Below are 22009 nucleotides of genomic sequence, written 5' to 3'. Positions count from 1 at the left end.
AGAACACCTCCGCTATGGTGGTTGAGTCAGACAGGCTGGTATTCGAGACAAATGAGTGTCTAGTCTAGTAAAGCTACTTTATCCATTACAGAAAGTTCAAAAGCAAATGAAGGCAATTTTTCTGTTTGAGGTTGGGTACCACAGTTATTCAAACCAGCTTTCTGTATTAATCATATTTCTCAGGTTTCCACTTTCCCTCATCCTTATCTCCCTGTCCTAATCACTAGTACCCAGTGAAGAAGCAATTTTCTACAGAAGGAGTGTGGTTGCGGGAGCCAGGAAGTAACGCCCTGTCCTTAATAACTCTTGTCTTTTTGCATAAAGCACCCTCTTTCTTTGTTGGCCCTTAATTGCTTAATCTTTAGGATGATAGAGTTGCTTGGTATAGATGAATTCTAAGCCCATTCTAACTCTGTTCTCTTTGGAATATTTAGCAGTATTTCTTCTGTTTATTATGTATCAGAATGGTGTTTAATTGTATTGCATAGATGAGTCTACTCTGCAATTTCTGACATTTTTAATAAGCCCTTTATTATGTGTCAGGAATTATGCCAAACACAGTCTATTCATTAATTCCTTTTATGTTCATGATAACCCAACAAAGTGCATTCTATTATTATTCCTACTTCATAGGTAAAGAATTTGAAACTCATAGGGTTGCAGAAGTTGCCCGAAATCACACCACCAGTTAATAACAGGAGTAGGATTTTTTAACCTACCTAGTCTAATACGACAGTCCTTGCAGTGGGCACTATCACTGTCTATTTTTATTTATTTATTTATGTTTACTATCACCTTCTAGCTCAGGCATCCATCTCCTACATGCTTAAGAGTTGGCTGCTAATAGCTTACTATGGTGCCCTTCTCCAGAAAATTAACTCTGGCTAAACTATAGCCATCTCCAGTAGGAGGCTAATACCGTTCCACCTCATCCTACAGGCAGCAAACGCCCATTCTGCTTCTAGGGAACCTGCTTTAAGCAGCCCCTGTTCTTCCCTACTACCCTCACACTTCCACCCTCAGTGGAGATTCAGACACAGTCTCTTGAAGATAGATTTAAGGCAGAAAAAATTACATTCATTACACTTTTTATATTTATTATATTTTCTCCAATTGCTACTTTGGTCTTTTCCTTCAACATCTAAACTTAAAGAACAAATGAAACACAGATAATATTAGACTTAACAGGATAGACGGTAGTGGGTCTTTTTCAGTGGCCAGACCTCTTTATAGTCCTGTCTCTCACTAAATGGATCTGGTTGAGAAGCTCAAATCACCAATCGATTCTTTATTAAATGTAATTCAGCCTCTCTGATGAAGCTGATTTCCTTTTGCTTGTTTTCTTCTTGGCAAACAGTTAAAATTGCTAACAGTTCACAGTGACCTTATATCAACTCAGGGGATTAAATTCAGCAAGGTACCTAGCAAAAATATTTTCAGATGCAATAATTGGCAAAATAAAAGTTTAATATTTTAAAGGCCCATGTTGATCTCTGCCTTGGTCTTAAAACATCTTGGTGTGTCATTCATTTGGTATTTTCCTCATGACATTCTAAGCTAAAGCATTTATTCATTTAAAAAAAAATTGTTGAATTATTTATGTACCAGGCACTGTACTAGATGGAAAGAAAAAAAAAATAGTAAGCAAAATAGGTACAACTACTTCCCTCATGAAGCCCATCAAATAATTATAATCTAGACTATAATCCAATATTCCCAATCATGTACTATTGATTATGATCTTACTGAAAACTTACTGCTGGATCTTACAGAGGATATTTTATCTAGTTAAGGCTTCTTTGATGATGGGATAAATTAACTGACATTTGAAGAATAAAGAAAGTTAATTAAGTAAAGATAGCATATTAGGAGTTAATTAAGTAAAGATGACATATTTGATCCAGGAGAGTCAGCATGTAAAAAGATCCTATGCTTGGTAGAGGGGGGTATCTAGCTTGGTGAGGGGGGTGGTCACGAAAATCCAGAACCCCTGTTAGTGAAGAAACACAATTTATTGTTAGGTTGAAGATGTTGTCAGGGAAAAGACCATATTAAGCTTTGCAGGCAAGTTAAATAATTTTAACATATCCTGACTTGAATGGGCAAATTTGAGGGGTTTTGAAATATATATATCTGTGTATGATAGCATCAGAGGGACAAAGAACATTCCAGAAGTTGGAGGAAACATAATGCAAACAAGGACAAAGGAATGAGCAATGCCTTTCAGGGAATAGAAAGTAAATCAAGTTCGGGAGGCATAAAGTGAAGAGTCATCAATGGTGTGAAATAAGGCTGGGTGATTCAGTATGGATCAAAGTAAACTGGACCATAATCACATGTTAACTCGCGTGCATTTTATGCTGAGAGACTTGAAGAGCATGGTCTCAATGAAGATGTGTATTAGAAAGAATACTTGAGCACTGTTCAATTGAACTCTCATGATGAAAAGACTGTTTATCTGCAATGTCTAATACACTAGTCATTAGCCATACATAGCTACTGAGAACTTAAAATGTGATTTGAGCAACTGAGAAGCAAAATTTTAAAATTTTATTTAATTTTATATTATATGTAAGATGGCTACTACTCTAGCTGGAACAGGTCTAGACACACTGTGGGGTATGTGGGAGAGGTGGTGGGAACAGAGGTGGTGTGGGTGATTGGAAATTCAGAATGAGGGAAATAAGTGAATGGACTATTTAATAATCCAAGAGAGAAATGATGGCAAGAAGAAACATAGAAAAATCATACAAGCATGAAATTAAAACATATAGTTTTTTTGTCTAGTGTTTAGAGAACAGGAGGGGAAGAGAGAGACAAAGCCCAGGTTAAATCCAGAAGATAGCCAGACTGGAAGGCAGACTAAGTTCGGACTTTCCTTGAAGAGGCGTATAGACCTATTTACATTTTGTGAAAGTTATTATTATTTTTATCCTGAGACAGAGTCTCAATCTCAGAATGCTAGAAGTACAAGTATGGTCATGCGCCCGGCTGAAAATTAGTATTATGTAATCAGAATTCTTTCCTTCCTTCGACCTCATAGGACCCAGTTGTTGGGATCCTGTTAAATGTATTATAGAATAGGTAATGACTAAGTTAAGACCAAGTCACTACCGGGAATGGTCAGGTGATGGGTGCAGAAACTCCTTGGGAGTAGCACACAGAGAAGTTGGCAATTAATTTGGAAGTCTTTCCTCCTGAACAGTGTACTGTGTTCCCTAAGTTCAGGGACTGGAATTCTGCCCAAGGACTGGGTACTCTACTTATACTTCTGGGCCCACAGCAAACTTTGAGGAAATCTTGGTTCTAATCAAAGGCAATACTTGAAAACCATTTTTTTCCCTTGCAGTGTTTATCTAAGAAATCTAAAAGTAAAATATGTGTCTTTGTATTTTTAGAATACCTTCCAAAAAGTTTACCTCAATGTATGCTCCCCCCAAAATAGCTCTAATCATTGTATATGTTTTATTGGTGCTAAATATCATCAGTGAGTTTGTATTTTTCCCAATCTGATCTTCTAAAAATGTAATAGAATTATTTTAATATATATTCTATGCACCCCTACGAAACTTGATAATCTTTTCATATATTTAGTATCATGAATAATCCACACATTTTTTTAGCTTAGTTGAAAATTTAAGTTTCTTTTCTCAGTGACTAATGGGAAATTTTTATATATGAGTGATATTAGCCTTTTATTTCTTCTTTATTTTGGAAATATCATGTTAAAGTTAAATATGTTACCTTTAAAAAGTAGTTGTAGCATTCTTTATAATAGATAAATTCTAAATTCTACACTGTAAACCTATATTTTTTTCCTTTATGCCTTCTATGTTTTAGTTGTGCTTGACAAAGTCTTTTCTGCACTAAGATTGTTTTTTCCTTGCATAGTATTTATATTCACTCATACATTTGAGTGCCTTCATTCCATCTTAAATGTATTCTTTTGCATTAGAGTGAGGTACAGATCCATTTTTAGAAAACAATTTCCCAAATGGAAATTCAGTCAATCAGCTCCTCTGCTTGCCTTGGTCAAAATCAAGCTCATGGAATTACGCCAAGGTCTAAGAGTCTAATGAAAGATAATAAAGGTAGATCTAAGACATGTCTAAACACATCTTTCTATCTGGGTTGTAGAGAGAAAATAATCTTGTTTGTATCTAATACATTTAATTTAGAATCAGTTGTGAAATCCCATATGTTTTAATCTCCACATTGCCTAATATAGTGCTTTATGCATAGTGGTGATTAAATATATTTGTTTGGCTTAAGGAACGAAGTGGAGAAAAAAGGTGTAAAGAAGAGTGCAATACTATTTATGCTTTCAAATTTAACCCATTTGAATAATACATACTTTATTCAACTATATTTAAGTGCAGTAAACAATCATGATAGAGGAACAAAGGGAAGATATATTTGAGTCAGCTGTTTTAACATCCTGACAAAGCATTTAGCATGTTTAGAGATAATATTTGCAAACTATTCCTCCTAGTAGGGGATGCACATAGTAAGCCTTCATTATTAGTAATAGAAAAACATTTTTGTGATTTCATCAGTTCCAAGGAAGGAGAGACTTCTCCACCAAACAATCTGTCCGTTCTTAAAGGGAGATAATCTCATGCATGAAATAACAACCCAAACATTCTACTAAATACTGAATTTTAAAGCTTTCATATGACTTCCACCACAGCTAATTAAAATATACTGACACTGATAGTCTCTTTTTAAAACTAGACATAAGAACCGTACAAGCAAAGTAAGGCAAAAGATGATCATAGGTGTCATTTCAAATTATATCTCCTGTCCTCAATCATAGCCTGTGTTTATACATTCTACATTAAGACTAAATCAGGGAAGAAACTAATTTGTAAAATGCTATGACTTTAACATCGTAAGCCTGGGTAAAGCTACCGAAGGAATAAATTTGAAGTGGCTGAAATAACCACCTTTGACTGGGTTGGCATTTAAACCTTTTGGGCTTGGGGAATCACTGATGCGGCACTTTAAGGAGATTTGATTTTACAGGCTCTTCACCCCGAGAGTTTTTAAAAATACAAAAAGCGATCTGGCCTTGGAGATATGACAGGCATCAGGCTGTTACTGGGAAGCCGCTTTGCTTTTAAACAGTGTGTTGCCAAGTTTGAAGCTGTAATCCACTGGTAGAAAAGCTTCAGATTTGCTGGCAAATCTGAAAAGATGCTTAGAAGCTATTACCTTATCATAGCAGTTGATAGATAAGTGGACCCTGGAAGTTTAGAAGCTAACCTAAAGGCAATAGAGAAGAGAAGTGAGATCATTATCTTGCTAACTTTGGGCAAAATTAAAGAGTCACCTTCAAAAGAGATCGTTAATGCCCAAGTGCATATTCTTTTTATTTTTATTTCTTTTTATTTTTTCATGCACGTACACTACTTTATTTGGACTTTTAAAGGCCACATATTATTTGTAGAACAATTCGAAGGTTCTAACATTTTAAAGGAAAAATATAAAATAGGCAAAAGTTAAAACTATAAAATGCTTATCAAGAACTTGCAAAACAGGGGAGAAAGTACCCCTGAGTATTATGACTAAAAAAAGACAAACGTTCTGGATTCCTTAGCTTTTCCTGTCTAAAATAAGAGAACTTGCATTTGCCTTTGGTATTCAGATAAATGAAACGAAAAAGAAAAAGATGGACATATGTTTTTTCTCTTCATTTTTATTAATTCATAACTGTATACATTTATGGGGTACAATATGGTACAATTGATATACAATGTGGAATGCTTAAATCAAACTAACATAACCATCACCTCATTTACTTATTTTTGTGGTAAGACATTTGTAAAATACTCTTAGTGGTTTTGAAATGTGCCCTTGCATTGTGTCCATTAGGTGAGACCCTGCCAAATACCCTCTCAACCCTAGCCCTACTCCCACTCCTCCCCTGTCCTTCCTCTCCCGTCTTTATCTCTGGACTACCTTTGTGTTTTATCATTCATATGAACATGTAAATGTTTATATATTGGTTTCATAATAGTATCGAGTACATTGGATGCATTTTTTTTCCATTCTTGAGATACTTTACTAAGAAGAATATGTTACAGCTCCATCCAGGTAAACATAAAAGATGTAAAGCCTTTCACTGTGAAATGCATATTCTTACTCATTGGCAAGAAAGATTCTTTGGCAAGGGAAAATAAAGTTTCTCAAATTGCTAGCTTTATTTAAAATGTAATGATTTGTAAATGTTCATTTAAGCACATTTAAAATAGAAAAAAGCTGAAGAAGTTGGAAAACAGGGGAGAAAGTACCCCTGAATATTATGACTTAAAAAAAGACAGATGTTCTTGACCCCTTAGCTTTTCCTGTCTAAAATAAGAGAACTTGTATTTGCCTTTGGTATTCAGATAAAAGAAACGAAAAAGAAAAAAGATGGACATTAATAGAGGTCATCTTAAATTAAATCTTTTTACTCTTCAATCATAATTGTGTCTATTATATCCCAAATCAGGACAAAAGCAGAGACGAAACTAACTTATGAAATGTTGTGAGTTTAAATAATTGATGTTTAATAAAATGATACAAAGCCGCATAAGCTCTGGGAAATAACTAAAATCTATTAGCATGACTAAAACGTTTCTACCTTCAAATCTTCAGCATAATTGCTAAATAATTGCTATTCATTGATTTCTGGTAGGGAAATGACTAGAAGGCTAATTCCCTAGTGGCTGCGGGGTTGGGATCACTGCTTCAAGCAGGACTTAGAAAAGTAATAGCATGCCAATCTGCCAAATCCCACTTAACATTGCAAGGTTAGGTGACAGTGTTTACTCTCTAGAAGAATAGCCAGTGAAGGATTTTCTGTCCCAGCAATTTTTGAGGGTATGGGGTTAAGCCTGAGTATGGGCAGGGAGAACTGGACGGAGTAGTAATAACCCACCATGCTACATCTGTTTTTTCTGCATGAAATTTCTAGGGCACTTTATTTTCAAATCAGATTAAATCAGCTTAGTAGAGATACATGGGAGTAAAACCATATGATTAAGCTAAAACATATGATTTGGATTTGATTATCTATGTATTTTAGGACAAAATGTAAATTCATTTGGAAAGAAGCAACATTTGAAAAGTTGTCTTGTCGTGTACTCAACTTGAATTGTGAGTGAAGACATCCTCTTCAAAACTGCTGTTGTCCAAGACAGTGGTCACCAGGCATTTTGGCACGAGCACCAGTTTCATGAGGACAATTCTTCCACAGATGGGCTGGCTATAGGGATCCAGTAGGAGGCACAGCTCTGGTGGTGATGGGAGTGATGGGGAGGGGCTGGGAATACAGGCAAAGCTTTACTTGCTGTCCAGTCACTTCTGTGTGGCTCAGTTCCTAACAGGCCATGGACTGGTCCCAGCCTGAGGGTTGGGCACCACAGCTCTAAGAGTATAATAAAACATAAATATATAGTAATGGGAATGTATTTCCATACTATATTTTTAATTTAAAAAATTAAAATGCCTTAAAATTTCACTTGGCACAATAGAAAATGAAGGGCATAGAATTTTAAAAGCAATTTATGCATCATGATTTCTAAAAACCGGTGACTTCCTATTGTGTCACAATAAATTGTTCCCCTCCATGGCTATATGGTTATTCTTTGATTCTTTAGTACTTTTGTTAGTGTATTTTCTGGATAATTTACATACACTTCTTTTTTTAACTCAAATGTTACATAATATACTTTCTTATATTTTAGGATTTTTTATTCCCTTTCTGTGTAAAATCTGTAAAGACATTCCTTTATGTTTTTCATTTATTCAACAACCATTACTGAACACCTATTTGGAATCAAACAGGGTGCTAAGTACTGCTTATGGAACGGGGAGATGAAATATGCACTGTTTGTAGACCCATGCCGATAATGGTCAATTGGAGAGAAACAGAGGGATTACAGAAACCATCACACGAGTGACCAAACACTTACACGTTACAGTAACCACTGCAAAAGAAAACCATAGTATTTAATGAATAGATGAAAAAAAGTTTTCATCCTAAGAATTTGGTTATAAGCTCTGAGTAAGATATTCATTACTTAGTGTCAAGGACAGTCCTCTCTGGTTTGTATAGAAAAAGGTCCTAAGAAAAACAGAAAATTATTTCAACATTGAGAATGAATTTCAGGCAAGATAGGAATATGTAGAAATACCATTCTCTGCCCTCTCCACCAAACAAAAAAATAACACTGGGTATTAAGTAGGAAGTGAAGTCAAAAATCGTCTGAAAGAAGAAAATAGAACCAATTTTCCAAAAACCGTTTCCTTCTATATAGTCACATTGCTTCTAAAAGGATCAGGGGATTCAGTTCCAGGTAGTTTGTATTTGCTTTTGTTTTTTAACCCAAGAGAGTAGAAAATAGTCTACAATACATCTCTTCTGTAGAACTCTAATTTCATTGTGCCCGTATGAGAGCTGACGACATTATTATTTTCAGATGTCTCCAGTTTTTGATAAGGTTTTTGTATGGTGCCATCTCTGCTCTATTCTAGGAGACTATGTGGTCATGTCTGTCTACTTCGATCTGAGCAGGAGAATGGGCTACTTCACCATCCAGACGTACATCCCCTGCACACTCATCGTCGTCCTGTCTTGGGTGTCTTTCTGGATCAATAAGGACGCTGTTCCAGCCAGAACATCTTTGGGTGAGACGCAGTTCTTTTTGTTGTAACATCCCAAGATAATCTTTATTTCCAATAATCTTTATTTCCCTTTCTGAGTTGATTTGCTTTCCATTCAGCCAGGGATTATATAGAAATGCCATTTGTTTCATTTTAAGGCAAGCTAACATATTTATAAAAAAGGATAGTATTTAAAGTTCCCTAGTTCTACTTTTCTTGAGTACCTCAATAGGTTTTGTCTTCTTACTAAATTTAAGTAAACTGTTAACAGAATCTTTTAATTTCAGCGTATTTATTGTCTTAGCCTCTGGACAGTAATGCCCTGAAAATGCTCACAGCAGCCTGTAAAAGCTGATTGAGTTTATCCTTTCACAAGTCTGTATTCAGCCATGTCACACTGGTAGTTTAAAATCAGCCAGATTGGAAATACTAACACCATGGAGACAGGTAAATGCTAAAAATTAGGACTCCTTTGTTCTAGAGAGTCAGTTGTACATATTTACTAGCACAGCACTGCCTGCTGGCTGATTCCAACATGCATAATTAATGTGATGACATTTGATGTAATTGGGTCTTTATAGACGAGTCATTGAAACAATTATGTGGGGAAAAACACATTGATCTGTGAAACGTTTAGGGAAAAACTCCTTTAAGACTATTTGCAATTTGCTCAAATTATTAAATGTGGTGATCAAATTTATTAAATTATGTTGGATTTTCACATCTTTTTCTCCATGGGAAGACGTCTCACATAGACTAACACAGGGCCATAGACATATAACATTTTTGAAAGGCATGACTAAAAAGTAAGCTAGTGAAGGATGGATTATAAATCTACAATTCCCTTTCATCAGCTATGTGAACCCCCAAATCACTTGACTTGCTAACTCTCTGGCTAGAGAGGCAGTAATAGCGACTAGTTAGCAGTTAAGAACTTGGTTTTGAAGTCCAACAAATATGGGTTTCAGGTTATATACATAGTATGACCTTGGAATGCCCTTTAATCTCTCCAAGTCACAATGTCTTCCAACAAAAACGTGTATCACTCAATTCCTGTACTTAACTTGTGTGGTTCTATTAGTGTTAAATAACATGTTCTATGCGAAGTACACAGAACAGAGGAAAGCCTCAGAAACGTTGGCTACTACAGTTGTTTTCTGACAAAATGATCTGTACTAGGTTATTAAACTGAGGGCAGAAGTGATTACTGGGGGAAAAAAGACAACATTTGCATATCTGGCCTCTTCCAAACCTAATTTAGTTTCCCATCTGTTTCGAAATGAAGTTATTTTGATTTTTCCTGTTACATGCAGTACTTTGTGTTACAAGTCCTACTTAACAATTAAAATATCTTGTCTAATGCTACATACTGAAACAAACCCAAAATACGCACGAGCTTCTTACTTTAGGGCTATTTCTCCCTGAGTGTATTGCGTATATGTCTGTCTCTCATGTCAGAATGTCAATGTCGTTTCATGTCCAGTATAGTGCCTGGCACATAGATGTTACCCTACGTTTTGTTCATGTAATGTACATACTCGGGAATGAATGAGACACAAGCATCGATGCCTTCCAATCCACCCTCTTCCCAAAAGCATTTTAAGGAAAATTTTCAAATCAATCCCTCCTCTGGAGGCCAGGACTCTGGCTGGTCAAAGTCTCTTTTATGACCCCTTAGGTAGCTCATTTCAACAGCTTATTAGATAAGCATTCATTGGCATATAAACAATGTTGGCAGAATTGAGGTGAGCCGGTGAAAGACTGAGGGAGAGGCAGGTGAGTAAAAGAAATAGCAGGTAGATGCTTCCGCACGTTGATCATTGACAAGTCCAGGCAAGCCCAGTGTGATCCCTCAGCCTTTTCTGGTCTTCACAACTGCATGCAGATGTTGTCTAATGACAATTATTATCCCGTGTGTAGAGCTGCAAGTTTAAATAACTTCCACAGGTCAAACAATCAGGCAGTAGTGGTTCTGACCTCAGCTAATGGGATGCAGGTTTGTTCTTAGGGGGAGGGCTTTGTTGAAGGCCAAGTTGTGGGCACAGGTGAGAGGTGGACCTGAGCCAGTTGTTCCAATTTAATTTTTCTGTCTCACTTCTCCAGATCACTGCCTCTTAAATTTAATTGCACATTTAAATCACGCAATCACTAGGGGACTTTTACTTATTTTTAGGTCTCACTGTGTCACTCGGGCTAGAGTGCAGTGGCCTGATCATAGCTCATTGCAGACTAGGAGACTTTAAAAGTACAGATGTCCAAACCCCAAGGATTGCTTAGTTAACTTGTCTAGAGCATGGCCCATGTGTTAGGATTAAGAAAAAAAAAATCCCCGGGTAATTCTAATGGTAGTCACCTTTTACATTGCTGCTCTATATTTCACGGAGGCCCATTTCTCCAAGGTTTACAGTCAAGATTCTGGTGAGATAACCGCAAACACCTGCAGACTTTAAACTTCTTGCCACAGAACACTCAGGGCCAGGTTGTTCAATGAGTGAGATAAACATGTCTGCATGGCTCAGCGAGTCGGGCTGTTTTCTGAGCATGGATCACCAGAGTATGGCAAACCATCATCTTGGAGCTCATCATACTTTGATGCAGTTTGGTATGCAGGTGGCAGCTAGTGAGATTTACTCCTGATGTAGTGGAGATGGATGAAACAATGAAAATACTACTTGAATTTTTTCACCCAGCTGATTTGAGCCTGCTTCATGTCAAGCCTGGGGGCGTTATTCAAAGCTTTGGATATTTTTCATCTAGGCCAGAGAAGAGGAGTCTCATTTCTTTGCTTAGCAAACTGGATTTAATCACACACACACACACACATACACACACACACACACACACACACATCAAGCTTTGTTATTGTTGGCTGGTGAATCAGTGAAAATCACCACTTCTCTACTTCTCATTCCTGATGTCTGAGTAGTCTCCTTCCTTGTGGCTCCAGGCAGAACTCTGAAAACATCATAATGGAATTTTTCAAAATTCCACTTTTACAGGGCTCAGATGAGCTTCCATGCAGCCAAAATCTTCCAGTTTGCTAGGTCAGTATTTAACTTACATGTCACAATTTGTTTCACCCAAATTATCACATACCAGATTTTTTAAAATGAACTAATCTCTGGTATCAACTATAAACACTGACATTTTCACTTGTCATAGGTCAAATGTGGCCCAAGGCCTGATTGCAAATGAAGGCTGAGGTGCCAATTTCGTATTTTGCTTCTCCGCAAAAATATCAGTTGTGATTAGGTACAACGAGAACTCCTACATGAATTAATTAATGCATAAACAATCCAACTGAAGCTTTTTTAGTTTAGGAAATAGGTCTTTCTTCTCTAAAGTAAATGGCACCAATACCTAATGTTTATTGAGACTTCGCTAGATATTGGCCTTCTAATGCACATGATTTAATGTACCCACAGCAAGTGCCTCATGAGCTTCTGCCATCCCTTCCTTATGCACCCCCAGTTTGTTGATGAGGAACTTGAACCTTCCTAAGGATCCACTGACAGCATAGAAGATATCCAGACTCACATCAGGAATCTATAATAGCTCCCAGCTGTCCGGTCCTTCCTTCTGCATGCCCATCTTTCCATACATTCATGGAAATAAAACAGCATGATTCAGGACACAGCACTTGAAGTCAGGCCATCCAGATTTTATATGGATGCAGATAAAATTTCTACCACCTATGAGTTTGGGCACGTTTTCATTCTTTCTGTGTTTTTCACCTATAAACAAATGGATGATAGTCCTTACATCATGGACTCATTGGGAGAATTTTATGAAGTGTTTGCCACAGTGCCTGACCAATGGAAAAGCTGGATAAAGGTTAGCTACAATTAATTTGTAATTAAAGCTCTCTCCCACAAGTCATAACTATGGATTCCCATTCTCTCATGTAGGCTCAGCCTATTGATCTTCTACAGAAGCCCCTTCATTGATTCATTGTTTCACATATTCATTGACCTTTATTGAGTCCCAGTGATGCTCTACTGTGGGTTATAGCAGTTATCAAGACACATGCTTGTTGTTGTAAAGTATACAGACTAGGAGTGAAGATGGATTATTACATAATCCGTGATAGTATAAAAAAGGGCTATAGAATTTATCACGATAGTTCCCTTATCACCCCTGTCCTCCACTAAAGCTCTTCTTCCTTGTGAAGTCATTTCAGTCAACTCTAGTCTTTCCAGTCTCTGGAATTTCAGTATGTATTTAGGAAAATCAAATATTATGCTAAAAGTAACTCAAAAGAACCACATGACTTTGGGAAATATAGCTAAATTTTCAGAAATGTTTCTGACAAAGACTTAAGTGATTAAGAAGAAATACACCAATTTTTATCTTTTCTTAGACCTTCTAACAAGAGTATTTTGGCTTCACCCAGACATCTTCTAAGCATGTTATGCCAGTAACCCGTATCTTATAGAGCAAAAGCTTTTTCTCTCTTCTTGTATGATACTTGTGTTCTCCTCTATAGCTTCCTCCTCCCCCCATTGCTCCCCAAGTTTCTGTGTTTGATCCCTTCTGAGTTTCCCCAGCACTTCCATTTAAGACAGTGGATTTTGATTATCTCCTAGAAGTCACTCGGTCAACAGTAATAGCCATAACTACACATCATTACATGATGGAAACTTACTTTTTTTTCCCATGAGGAATATAAATCAGATGGTAAAGACATGGAATTACTCGCTTTGGGGGTACAGAAAGATGCTTTCAGTCATGATAAGAAATACTTAAGTAGAATCATATTAATAGAATAATATTGATGAGCCTTCGAAGAGTGTGTCCAAAGGAGGAGAAAACTGAGGCCCAGATTGTTCAAAGATGACTCAAGGTCTTACAGCATGAACTGAAACCGTTTGAACCCTGCATCCATATTGCACTTGTTATAAATAGCACAGCTTTTATACTAGCAGAGCTCCCTGATCAATGCACACAGTTGATCCTAGTTGCATTCCCTGACAGGAAACACCACTGGGAGTGGCAGTTTGCTTGAGCAATGTTGTACAATAAGTAAAAGAAGGGGTTTGGAATCAAACATTTTATTTCTGTGTTCAGTTCCTTCTTTGTTACTTAACACTGGAGTGGTGCTGGTCTTTCCGCCTCATTCTCCTTGTCCATAATATCAGAATGAAAATGTCTGTTGTGAAGATTCAAAGAAATAATGTGCATTTCTTATTATCATTTCTGCTATAAGGAGGTTTTCAATAAGTATCAGTTATTATGTTACTTCTGAGATATTTCTTTTCATCCCATAATTTTAAAGAACTTGTTCTCAGTCCATGTCACTTACACACAACTTACCTTCTTGTTTCACACCTTTGAGTGATTGCCCCTTGCACTTTGAATAAATGCAAACCTATTTGCATGCACCTACATGACAAAAATTCTATTTTACCACCAACACCTTTATCCCCTATCCCCTCCCCAAATGTGAGACATTCTTGTAATTTTTTAAAAGGCCAGGCTTCCCTTCCTCAGAACACTCCACCAATTTATTAATAGTCAAAAGTTGATTTCTTCTAATATTTTAATTTCACCTTAAACATAGCTGCATGAAGAGAGGCCTTCCTAACCATTCCATCTAACTAGGTTCTACTCTCCCTGCCGTTCTCCAAGACATATACCATAATTTGAAATCATATTTTTCTTTCTGGCTTGATTCATAAGGTGTTTGTCTCACTAAAATGTGAGGTACAAAAGGGCCTGGAGAAAATCTGTTGTATTTCTCCAGTCTATATTCAGTGCTTATCATGGGTAGATAGAAGGCAGGCATAAAACACATCTGTGGACAGCGTGAACGAATTCCAGTTATTCCTCCTTCCCAACTGCTGACACTGCTCATCAGAAGTCACAAAACAAGTTTCATCTCGGTAGTGATTCAGTTACCTCAGTGCTGCTGAGATCACTCAATGATCTGCTTTGTTGTGCTTCTCTGCAGGTATCACCACTGTCCTGACCATGACCACCCTCAGCACCATCGCCCGGAAATCACTCCCCAAAGTCTCCTATGTCACGGCCATGGATCTCTTCGTGTCTGTCTGCTTCATCTTTGTCTTCTCCGCGCTGGTGGAGTATGGCACCTTGCATTACTTTGTCAGCAATCGGAAACCAAGCAAGGACAAAGACAAAAAGAAGAAAAACCCTGTATGTATCACTTCCCATTGGGACCACTGAAATTTTTAGGTAGAGAGACCATGAAGTTTTTGTTTAGTTTAGCTTAGTTAGACTATCTACAAGCTAAGGCTCAGCACCTTGGGCTCCCACAGGAAAACAGAATGTATGAGTTTAGCAAGGCCAAAGGATTCACTTGGTTACCAGTTACTTGAGAAAGACCGATTCTCTAAGTCAGACTCCTTATGCAAGTGGGATTACCTGCTCCCTTCATTTTGTGGGGATTAAAATCATTGTTGAGAAATGCATCTATTTTCTAGTTCCTATTATTCAAGGATTTATTGATTTTCATCTTTCTTCTCCCTTACTATAATGTTTTTAAATTACTGATGTTTTTAATTAATACTTTCATCCAAGGCATTCCCCTAGACACCCACAAAGTTCTTGAAATTTCAAGGATAACTACTCTTTTGCAAATAGTTTAATGTGTGTGTGTGTGCGTCTGTGTGTCTCTGTGTGCTGTCATTAAAGGACTTAATATTTGGTGATGACAGTTGATGTTTATTTATAGTTACCAGCCCATTGTTTGAGTGATTTGAAAACAGGTAGAATGACTTTTCTTAGAGTCAAAACTCCTCTCTAAAAATAGCTGGGCCTTGTGAAAGTACCTGTAATCTTAGCTACTCAGGAGGCTAAGGTAAGAGGATCACTAGAACACAAGACTTTGATGCTGCTGTGAGCTATGCTGCCACAGCACTCTACCAAGGGTGACAAAGTGAGACTCTGTCTCTAAATGCCACTAAAGTTTAGAGAGGATAAGGCACAAACATATATCCCTAAGGCAATTGCCTTATCTTGTGGGTGTTGGGGAGAGAATGAAACATGTATTTACCCACTTGAACACGGTGACTGGCTCATGAAGTTTGTGTCTATTCCCACCCAAGATGGGTTAAAGAGAATTACCCAGCCTTCCTGGATTTGTCCAGCCTTGCCTTGTCTTCTGCTCTTACAATCATGAGATTCATAATAGTGTCTGCCTATCTGACCCGTGGATTCTAGAGGCTGAATTATCAGAGGGACTTTAGCTGATTTTAAGTTATATCCTGATATATGTGCAGCTACCCTAGTGAAATTTTACGAGTGGCACATGGTTATTCGAATGTAAGACTTTATAACAGGTCAAGGAAAAAAGCATCGTTAATCTTGATGATTAATAGAAAAGAAATGCTTGTCTTTAATTTCTTAAATATTTTCTGTGCTTCATGCAGCCCTTCTCCTCCCTGCCTGTTTGCCTCTGTCTTTCTATTTTCTCTATCCTTATTTATTTATTTATTGTTTTGGTTTTTTTATTGGCACCCTCTCCTTTGCTTTCCATTTCATTCTCCCTGAAGAAGGCGGTTCGGTTGGCTGTTGACCTAATCCCAGGCAGATGTAACGAGGATGTAAGGACTCGTTTTCAAACAAGTTCTGAAAAGGCCTTCTGACTCTGTTGGCGATGTCACTGCCCATGGATTGGGTTGCAGAGATAGAAACAGTTGGATTCTTTAATTCAGGGTCATAAAAATGGCCAAAGAAGAAAAGAAGGTGGAGGAGAAGGGGGTTAAAGAATCTGAGAAAATGAAAGAATTTCATGGCATTTCCCCTTTTAATCCAATTAGGTGATTTATATTAGAATGAGCAGGAACTTAAATTGGGAATGAGAAGCTGAAATTTTGTTGTTCTATTTAATATGCCCTTTGGCTAATTGTGTCAAGACTTGCCTATTAAGGCCTCCTCGATGATAATTAGAAAATAAAATTACAGTATTTCTGCACAGGGGAACTAGACAATAGAAAGCTTCCTCACAATTGGACAACACTGCCTTTTTAGTCAAATAATTGGGGATTAATATATGAAAGATTTCACTAGCAATCACCAAAGTCCATTTTTCAACTTTCAGCATATACTTTATTTATCCCAAGCTCATAACTCTCCTTCTTGTGTTTACAATTTTTAGTTCATTTCACTTGCTATATTTTCAAAATGTATTTTTAATTTGTCTTATTTTGTCTCTTTTTTTCCCCTTTTCCTTTTTCTTCTTTTTTATTAAAAAAAAAATGCAATTCTCTTTTCTGTCTACAAACCCAAAGCTTCTTCGGATGTTTTCCTTCAAGGTATAATGTTTTTGGAATGGAAATTCACTGCATGCAACTGCTGAATTTAACTATTAATGCTTACATGGTGCTTTATTTTTTTTTATAAGTATACATTTAGGCGTTCTAATAGAAATAGCATATTCAAATTGGAGAAGGTTCTATAGAACACCAGAATTGATTCAGCAGCTATCTACCAATTCACATAGGATTTGTACTTACCCCAAGATCAAAAGCTATAAGCCTCATGATATATCAGAAGTAAAGGGGCTACTTTAATCATCAAAGCCAAAATGGGCAACTCCCTCTTCTCAGATAAGATGGGATCCAGTTTTACTGGCCACAACTAACATTTTTGTGACTTTTTAAAGCTAAAGTTTAACTATGTAAATTATAATTCCAAATGGGGTTGTTTTATGATTGTTTTATAAACTTAATAATCTCTATTTGAACTCTACCTCTAACTTCTATAAGAACATCCTTCTCTATAAAAGCCTTTAAGTTGGGCAGCGCCTGTGGCTCAAAAGGGTAGGGTGTAGGCCCCATTTGTCAGAGGTGGCGAGTTCAAACCCAGCCCCAGCCCCACCCCCCCACAAAAAAAAGCCTTTAAGTTAAAATAGGCATACTTTCCTTCCAGAGTGACCTCTAGGTCCATTGGCTCTATTATAAAATATCAAAGAGATTTGTATTTTATTCTGATAGCTGTTTGGAGACATTAGGATTTGTATTTATATTATTCTAAAGCTACCTTGTGCAAATTAACATGATAAATCATGTAGTGTTTTTATAATTTTATAATTGGCCTGGCTGCAAAGATTCAGTTAGCATGTAGTCAATGGGTATTAATTTTTTTTCAAATGCTAAAAAGAATTTGACAGATAGTAAGTAACATTCTTTTTGGAATTTTCATTCATATGTAAGTAAACATTGCTAACATGCTTAAGCTTACCAATGGTGAATGTTAACACCATATTCCCTTTACATATAAGCCATACCACTGTACTATAAAATCAGTAAACTTTTATATTTATATAGATATTAACATTTTCTATTAACAGCACTTGATGCATTGCTCATCCTAATGGGGTTTTCTATTGGTCTATAAGTGAGCATGACACAACATTTGATTTCAGAATTGATGTATTTTTATTTCTCTGTTCCACTCACATGCAGCACCATTAAATGCCTTCATGTAACCAACTTCACCTCTAATAGTTAATAGAATAAGATTCCATGTAGTAGTTTGATTTAAATCCTTAAACTTTGAGTTCTTTTGGTGTTCAATCTCTTGCTATAGCTCTTAGCTTGGTGATATTATTTTCAGCTGCACTGCTTAAGCTCAAAAATTGAAACCTGCAAATGTGCTACCTTTCTAAGTTCAATTTTATCATTGTAGACCATGATGTCATAGCAATTTCCTGAGTGCCCATTTTCAGATTCATCATCATATTGGTGGCATTATGGAGAAATAGTCTAGGATGTCTCAAGTATAACCAGCTGATCCCTCTCCCTACCCTTATCTCAGGCTCCTACCATTGATATCCGCCCAAGATCAGCAACCATCCAAATGAACAATGCCACACACCTTCAAGAGAGAGATGAAGAATATGGCTATGAGTGCCTGGACGGCAAGGACTGTGCCAGTTTCTTCTGCTGTTTTGAAGACTGCCGAACAGGAGCGTGGAGACATGGGAGGATACACATCCGAATTGCGAAGATGGACTCCTATGCGCGCATCTTCTTTCCCACTGCCTTCTGCTTGTTCAATCTGGTTTACTGGGTCTCCTACCTCTACCTGTAAAGAGGTATGAGTTTCATTGATGTGGGTCTTATTCACTGAATCTCATGGAGAGAAGATGTCCGTTCTAAGTCCACTTAAATTATCCGCTAGTAGTTGATAATGATCTGAATTTGTTTCTATGTCCAAACCTGGTAAATTGTACAATGTCATATTGTTCGTGCCCAACTCTCCTTTGGTTAGTGTAATTTGAATTTTAATGTGTGTTGTGTTTCAAACCTGCAAGGCAAAGTAAAATTACAGCAACAACATTGAAACCAAACAAGTTATTTTTCAGCTACAGCAACTGAAATAGTGAAAGCCCTGATTAATGATGGTGGTGGTATCCTTACCTGATTCATTGGATTAAAAGGTCCCAAACCATACCCTATGTTCACTTGAATTCAAGTTGCAGTAATTTTGATCCCAATAGAATACCTCCCTCAATGAGAAAAATTACAACTCATTTTAAAGATAAAAGATGAGATCTATTATTCCATTATCACCAGAGAGGAAGAAAATTTTCTCTACATCACATGTACAATGATGTAAATACTTCAATAATTTAGAATGCCTCAAGTTTAATGCATGCGTCTCTTTAGAGCCAACATAAATGGATTGACGTTATCATCATAAAGTACTGTCTTTTATTTTTGTGTCCATGGGCTATAAGAGAATCATGAATGTAATTATCAGGATAAGAGTTTGGGATTGGAGGGAGGAATTTTCATCACCTTCTCCCTCATGCATGAAGACTCAAACAGCTTCTTATTTTCCTTGTATGACATATTACAAAACTTTAAGTAAAATATAGACTGAGTAATCAACATTTGCCTCCTCTAAATATGCCCAGTTTCATAACTAGAATATAAAGTAGTCGTCTGTGCTTGCCGCTGTTTTTACTTCCTTTTAGGATGACAGTTCATAGCGAAACTTACTCTCCATCTCAAGATCTGCTTCTAGTGATTGTGAGTGCCTTGTGGGCAGAATCCCTGTCATCTCTTCTTTAGATCCTCAGCACTCTGCACAGTGCCTGGCACATAGACAGTGCTCAAACATGAATTGCCCTCATATGCTTCTGATGAATCGCTCTGTGCCGGCCTGGAACTAGTGATTCATCTTTTCATGTAGACATTGTCAAGTGATACTTGATCTTGTAAAAATAACCAGAAGGATCCAAAGAACTCTGGCTATTTATGTTCATCTTCAAAAATTTATTTTAGGCAAAAATCCATACTCCTTTTAAAACAATATGTCCTGTGTTTGTGTACAGAGATGACTCTGCGAGGGTATAATTAGAGTTTGTGTATTATTTTTCCAGGTTTGGAGATGAGTCAGTTCTGACCCATCCACAATTTCATTTGTAAACTTATAACAGGAATAAGTAAAATTCATACCTGAGTGGTATTCAGAATGTAGTAGTCTATGCTCTGTGAAGAAAAATTAAAAGTAAAGCTTAAATGAAATATTAAAGAAAAAAAACAAATGAATGAATAGCTTCTAGAGGTTGAGTTGATGAATGGGGCCTGATTAGCCTATTCTGTAATCCAGTGAAGTAGTTTCTCCAGACTTCAAACATGATGAGTTGAGCCCTATCTTCTTGTACTTGTCCTGAGTCCTTATTTTTCTAAAATAGCACCCTTTGTCATTTATTCTTTTTTTTTTTTATGGCAGTTACTACTCTAAGTTAGAATTCAGTCACAGCTAGTGTAACTTTATAGATAATCTAAAGAGTAGACAAGAAGGGAGACTGGCTTTGTTAATATAAAACCATGTAAAGTCATCATGCTGTTGTCATCTGGATGAATCTTGAAACACATTTAGCTGCCAGTTTTACAAACATTTAATGTCAGTGATCTAGTATATAACCTCAAACAAATGTAAATAGAATGAATTATTTTCTAGTTTTGAATTGTCGAGATCTTAAATGTTGACTCTTTGGGAGAGTTGTTGGCCAATTTCAACGGTGAGAAACATGTTATTGTCAACTTGAAATGTGTTCTGTCATGAGGACACACAAAAAGCTAGCTTTCTGATGTGTGCATAGTATCGGCAATATGAATATATATTATAACTATTCTGATTCTTAATTATCAGCTGCTCCCTGTCTATGTATTTGAAAACCTTTTCTCAAAGGGAATTGCCTAACATGTGGACTTTTACAATAAAAATGCTGCATTCTAACCCATGGTGGCTCCTTGGTGTTCTGGCTGGACTATTTGTTTTAAAGATTGTGACCTTTCCCGTCTGATTGTCTAAAATGCCCTTTCAGTGAGCTTGACCTGAGAGCTGTGTGACTGGGTTTTACAGAGGGATGCTCTTCAGTTCAAAAGAACTAAAAGATGCTCTCGGGGCATGAAGGGAAAAAGGAAAGTAGGGATTTTGTGACGTAAACAAATTTTAAGTCCTCTACCGAAAGATTTTTGGTATGATTTAATATGGACTCTGGTGGCAATGGAGTTGGGATTACAAATGTTCCATTTACCAGTTGTTTGCCAATTGTCAGCTCATCTTCCAGAGGCCTCCATTTTACTAGCTATAAATTAGGTCTAATAATGCCACTCCACTCAATTAATAGTAGAAAGATCTCTCCTTCATTTCCCATGTCTCTCATATTTGGTTGTCTCTCCAGCACTGCTGCCATGCTCCTCCCATACCATCAAATTAGCTCTCCCAACAGAAATCAACAGTAGTTATCTACTATATGCCTCTGCATCATGACATTTTATTTTTAGGGAATATTCGCATGGCAAACTCTCTTTTAAACCATAGGTTAGAAATCCATGTGTGTTGTTGAAAAAAAATCTTACACTTTTAGTTAATTTTAAGGCCAAGAAACACTTTTGTACCCTAAACTTAAAAACATAGAGGGGTAATTAGCCCTACTCCAGAAACTGTGTCATGTTCACTTAAAGACTTATGGAATTCTTGAGGTAGTAAAATCCTTCACAACACAACTGCCTTAACCTTCCCCTGCCTGTCAGTCTCTTAGCTCCTCATGGCCTTTTACATCCTACTTAAACATCTAGTTCTCGCTTTCTAGACATATAAAAATACAGTTTTCACTTAGGCCTTGTCTGCTGACTCAGTGCCCTTATCTTTAGCTGAGCTCATATTCGTTGCATAGCCGTCATCACTCTCTCTTTTTTTTTTTTTTGAGTCTCAATATTATTCTAACTAGTAGCAACAATGTTTGTCTGTGATGAAGGTCAAATTAAATTAACCAAATGATGCGGTCTTTGGGGATTATGTCAAAAATTGCTATCTCTATGCATTGTCACTATGAATTTTTGTCAAATGTGTAGGAGACAGGGAAATGACCTAGACC

At 36.8% G+C, this 22009-nt stretch overlaps 1 protein-coding gene across 2 annotated transcripts in view; it reads left to right on the top strand.

The window, feature by feature from the left end:
• Positions 1 to 20869, top strand: part of GABRG2 (gamma-aminobutyric acid type A receptor gamma2 subunit) — a 93636-nt gene extending 72767 nt beyond the window's left edge. Inside the window, exons 7-10 of one of the 2 annotated variants that reach the window (XM_003781974.2) lie at positions 8521 to 8673; positions 14600 to 14805; positions 16902 to 16925; positions 18430 to 20869. In XM_003781974.2, the coding sequence (XP_003782022.1) occupies positions 8521 to 8673; positions 14600 to 14805; positions 16902 to 16925; positions 18430 to 18705 (659 nt within the window). In that variant the 3' untranslated portion in view covers positions 18706 to 20869. The remainder of the gene's footprint in view (positions 1 to 8520; positions 8674 to 14599; positions 14806 to 16901; positions 16926 to 18429) is intronic. The other variant, XM_003781975.2, reaches the window with a different exon arrangement.
• Positions 20870 to 22009: the final 1140 nt, after the last annotated feature.

The sequence above is a fragment of the Otolemur garnettii genome, unplaced genomic scaffold (genome assembly GCF_000181295.1).
Source record: "Otolemur garnettii isolate 467f Iridium unplaced genomic scaffold, OtoGar3 scaffold00003, whole genome shotgun sequence".
In the NCBI taxonomy this organism is placed as follows: Eukaryota; Metazoa; Chordata; class Mammalia; order Primates; family Galagidae; genus Otolemur; species Otolemur garnettii.
This window is presented reverse-complemented; position numbering and strand designations above follow the sequence as displayed.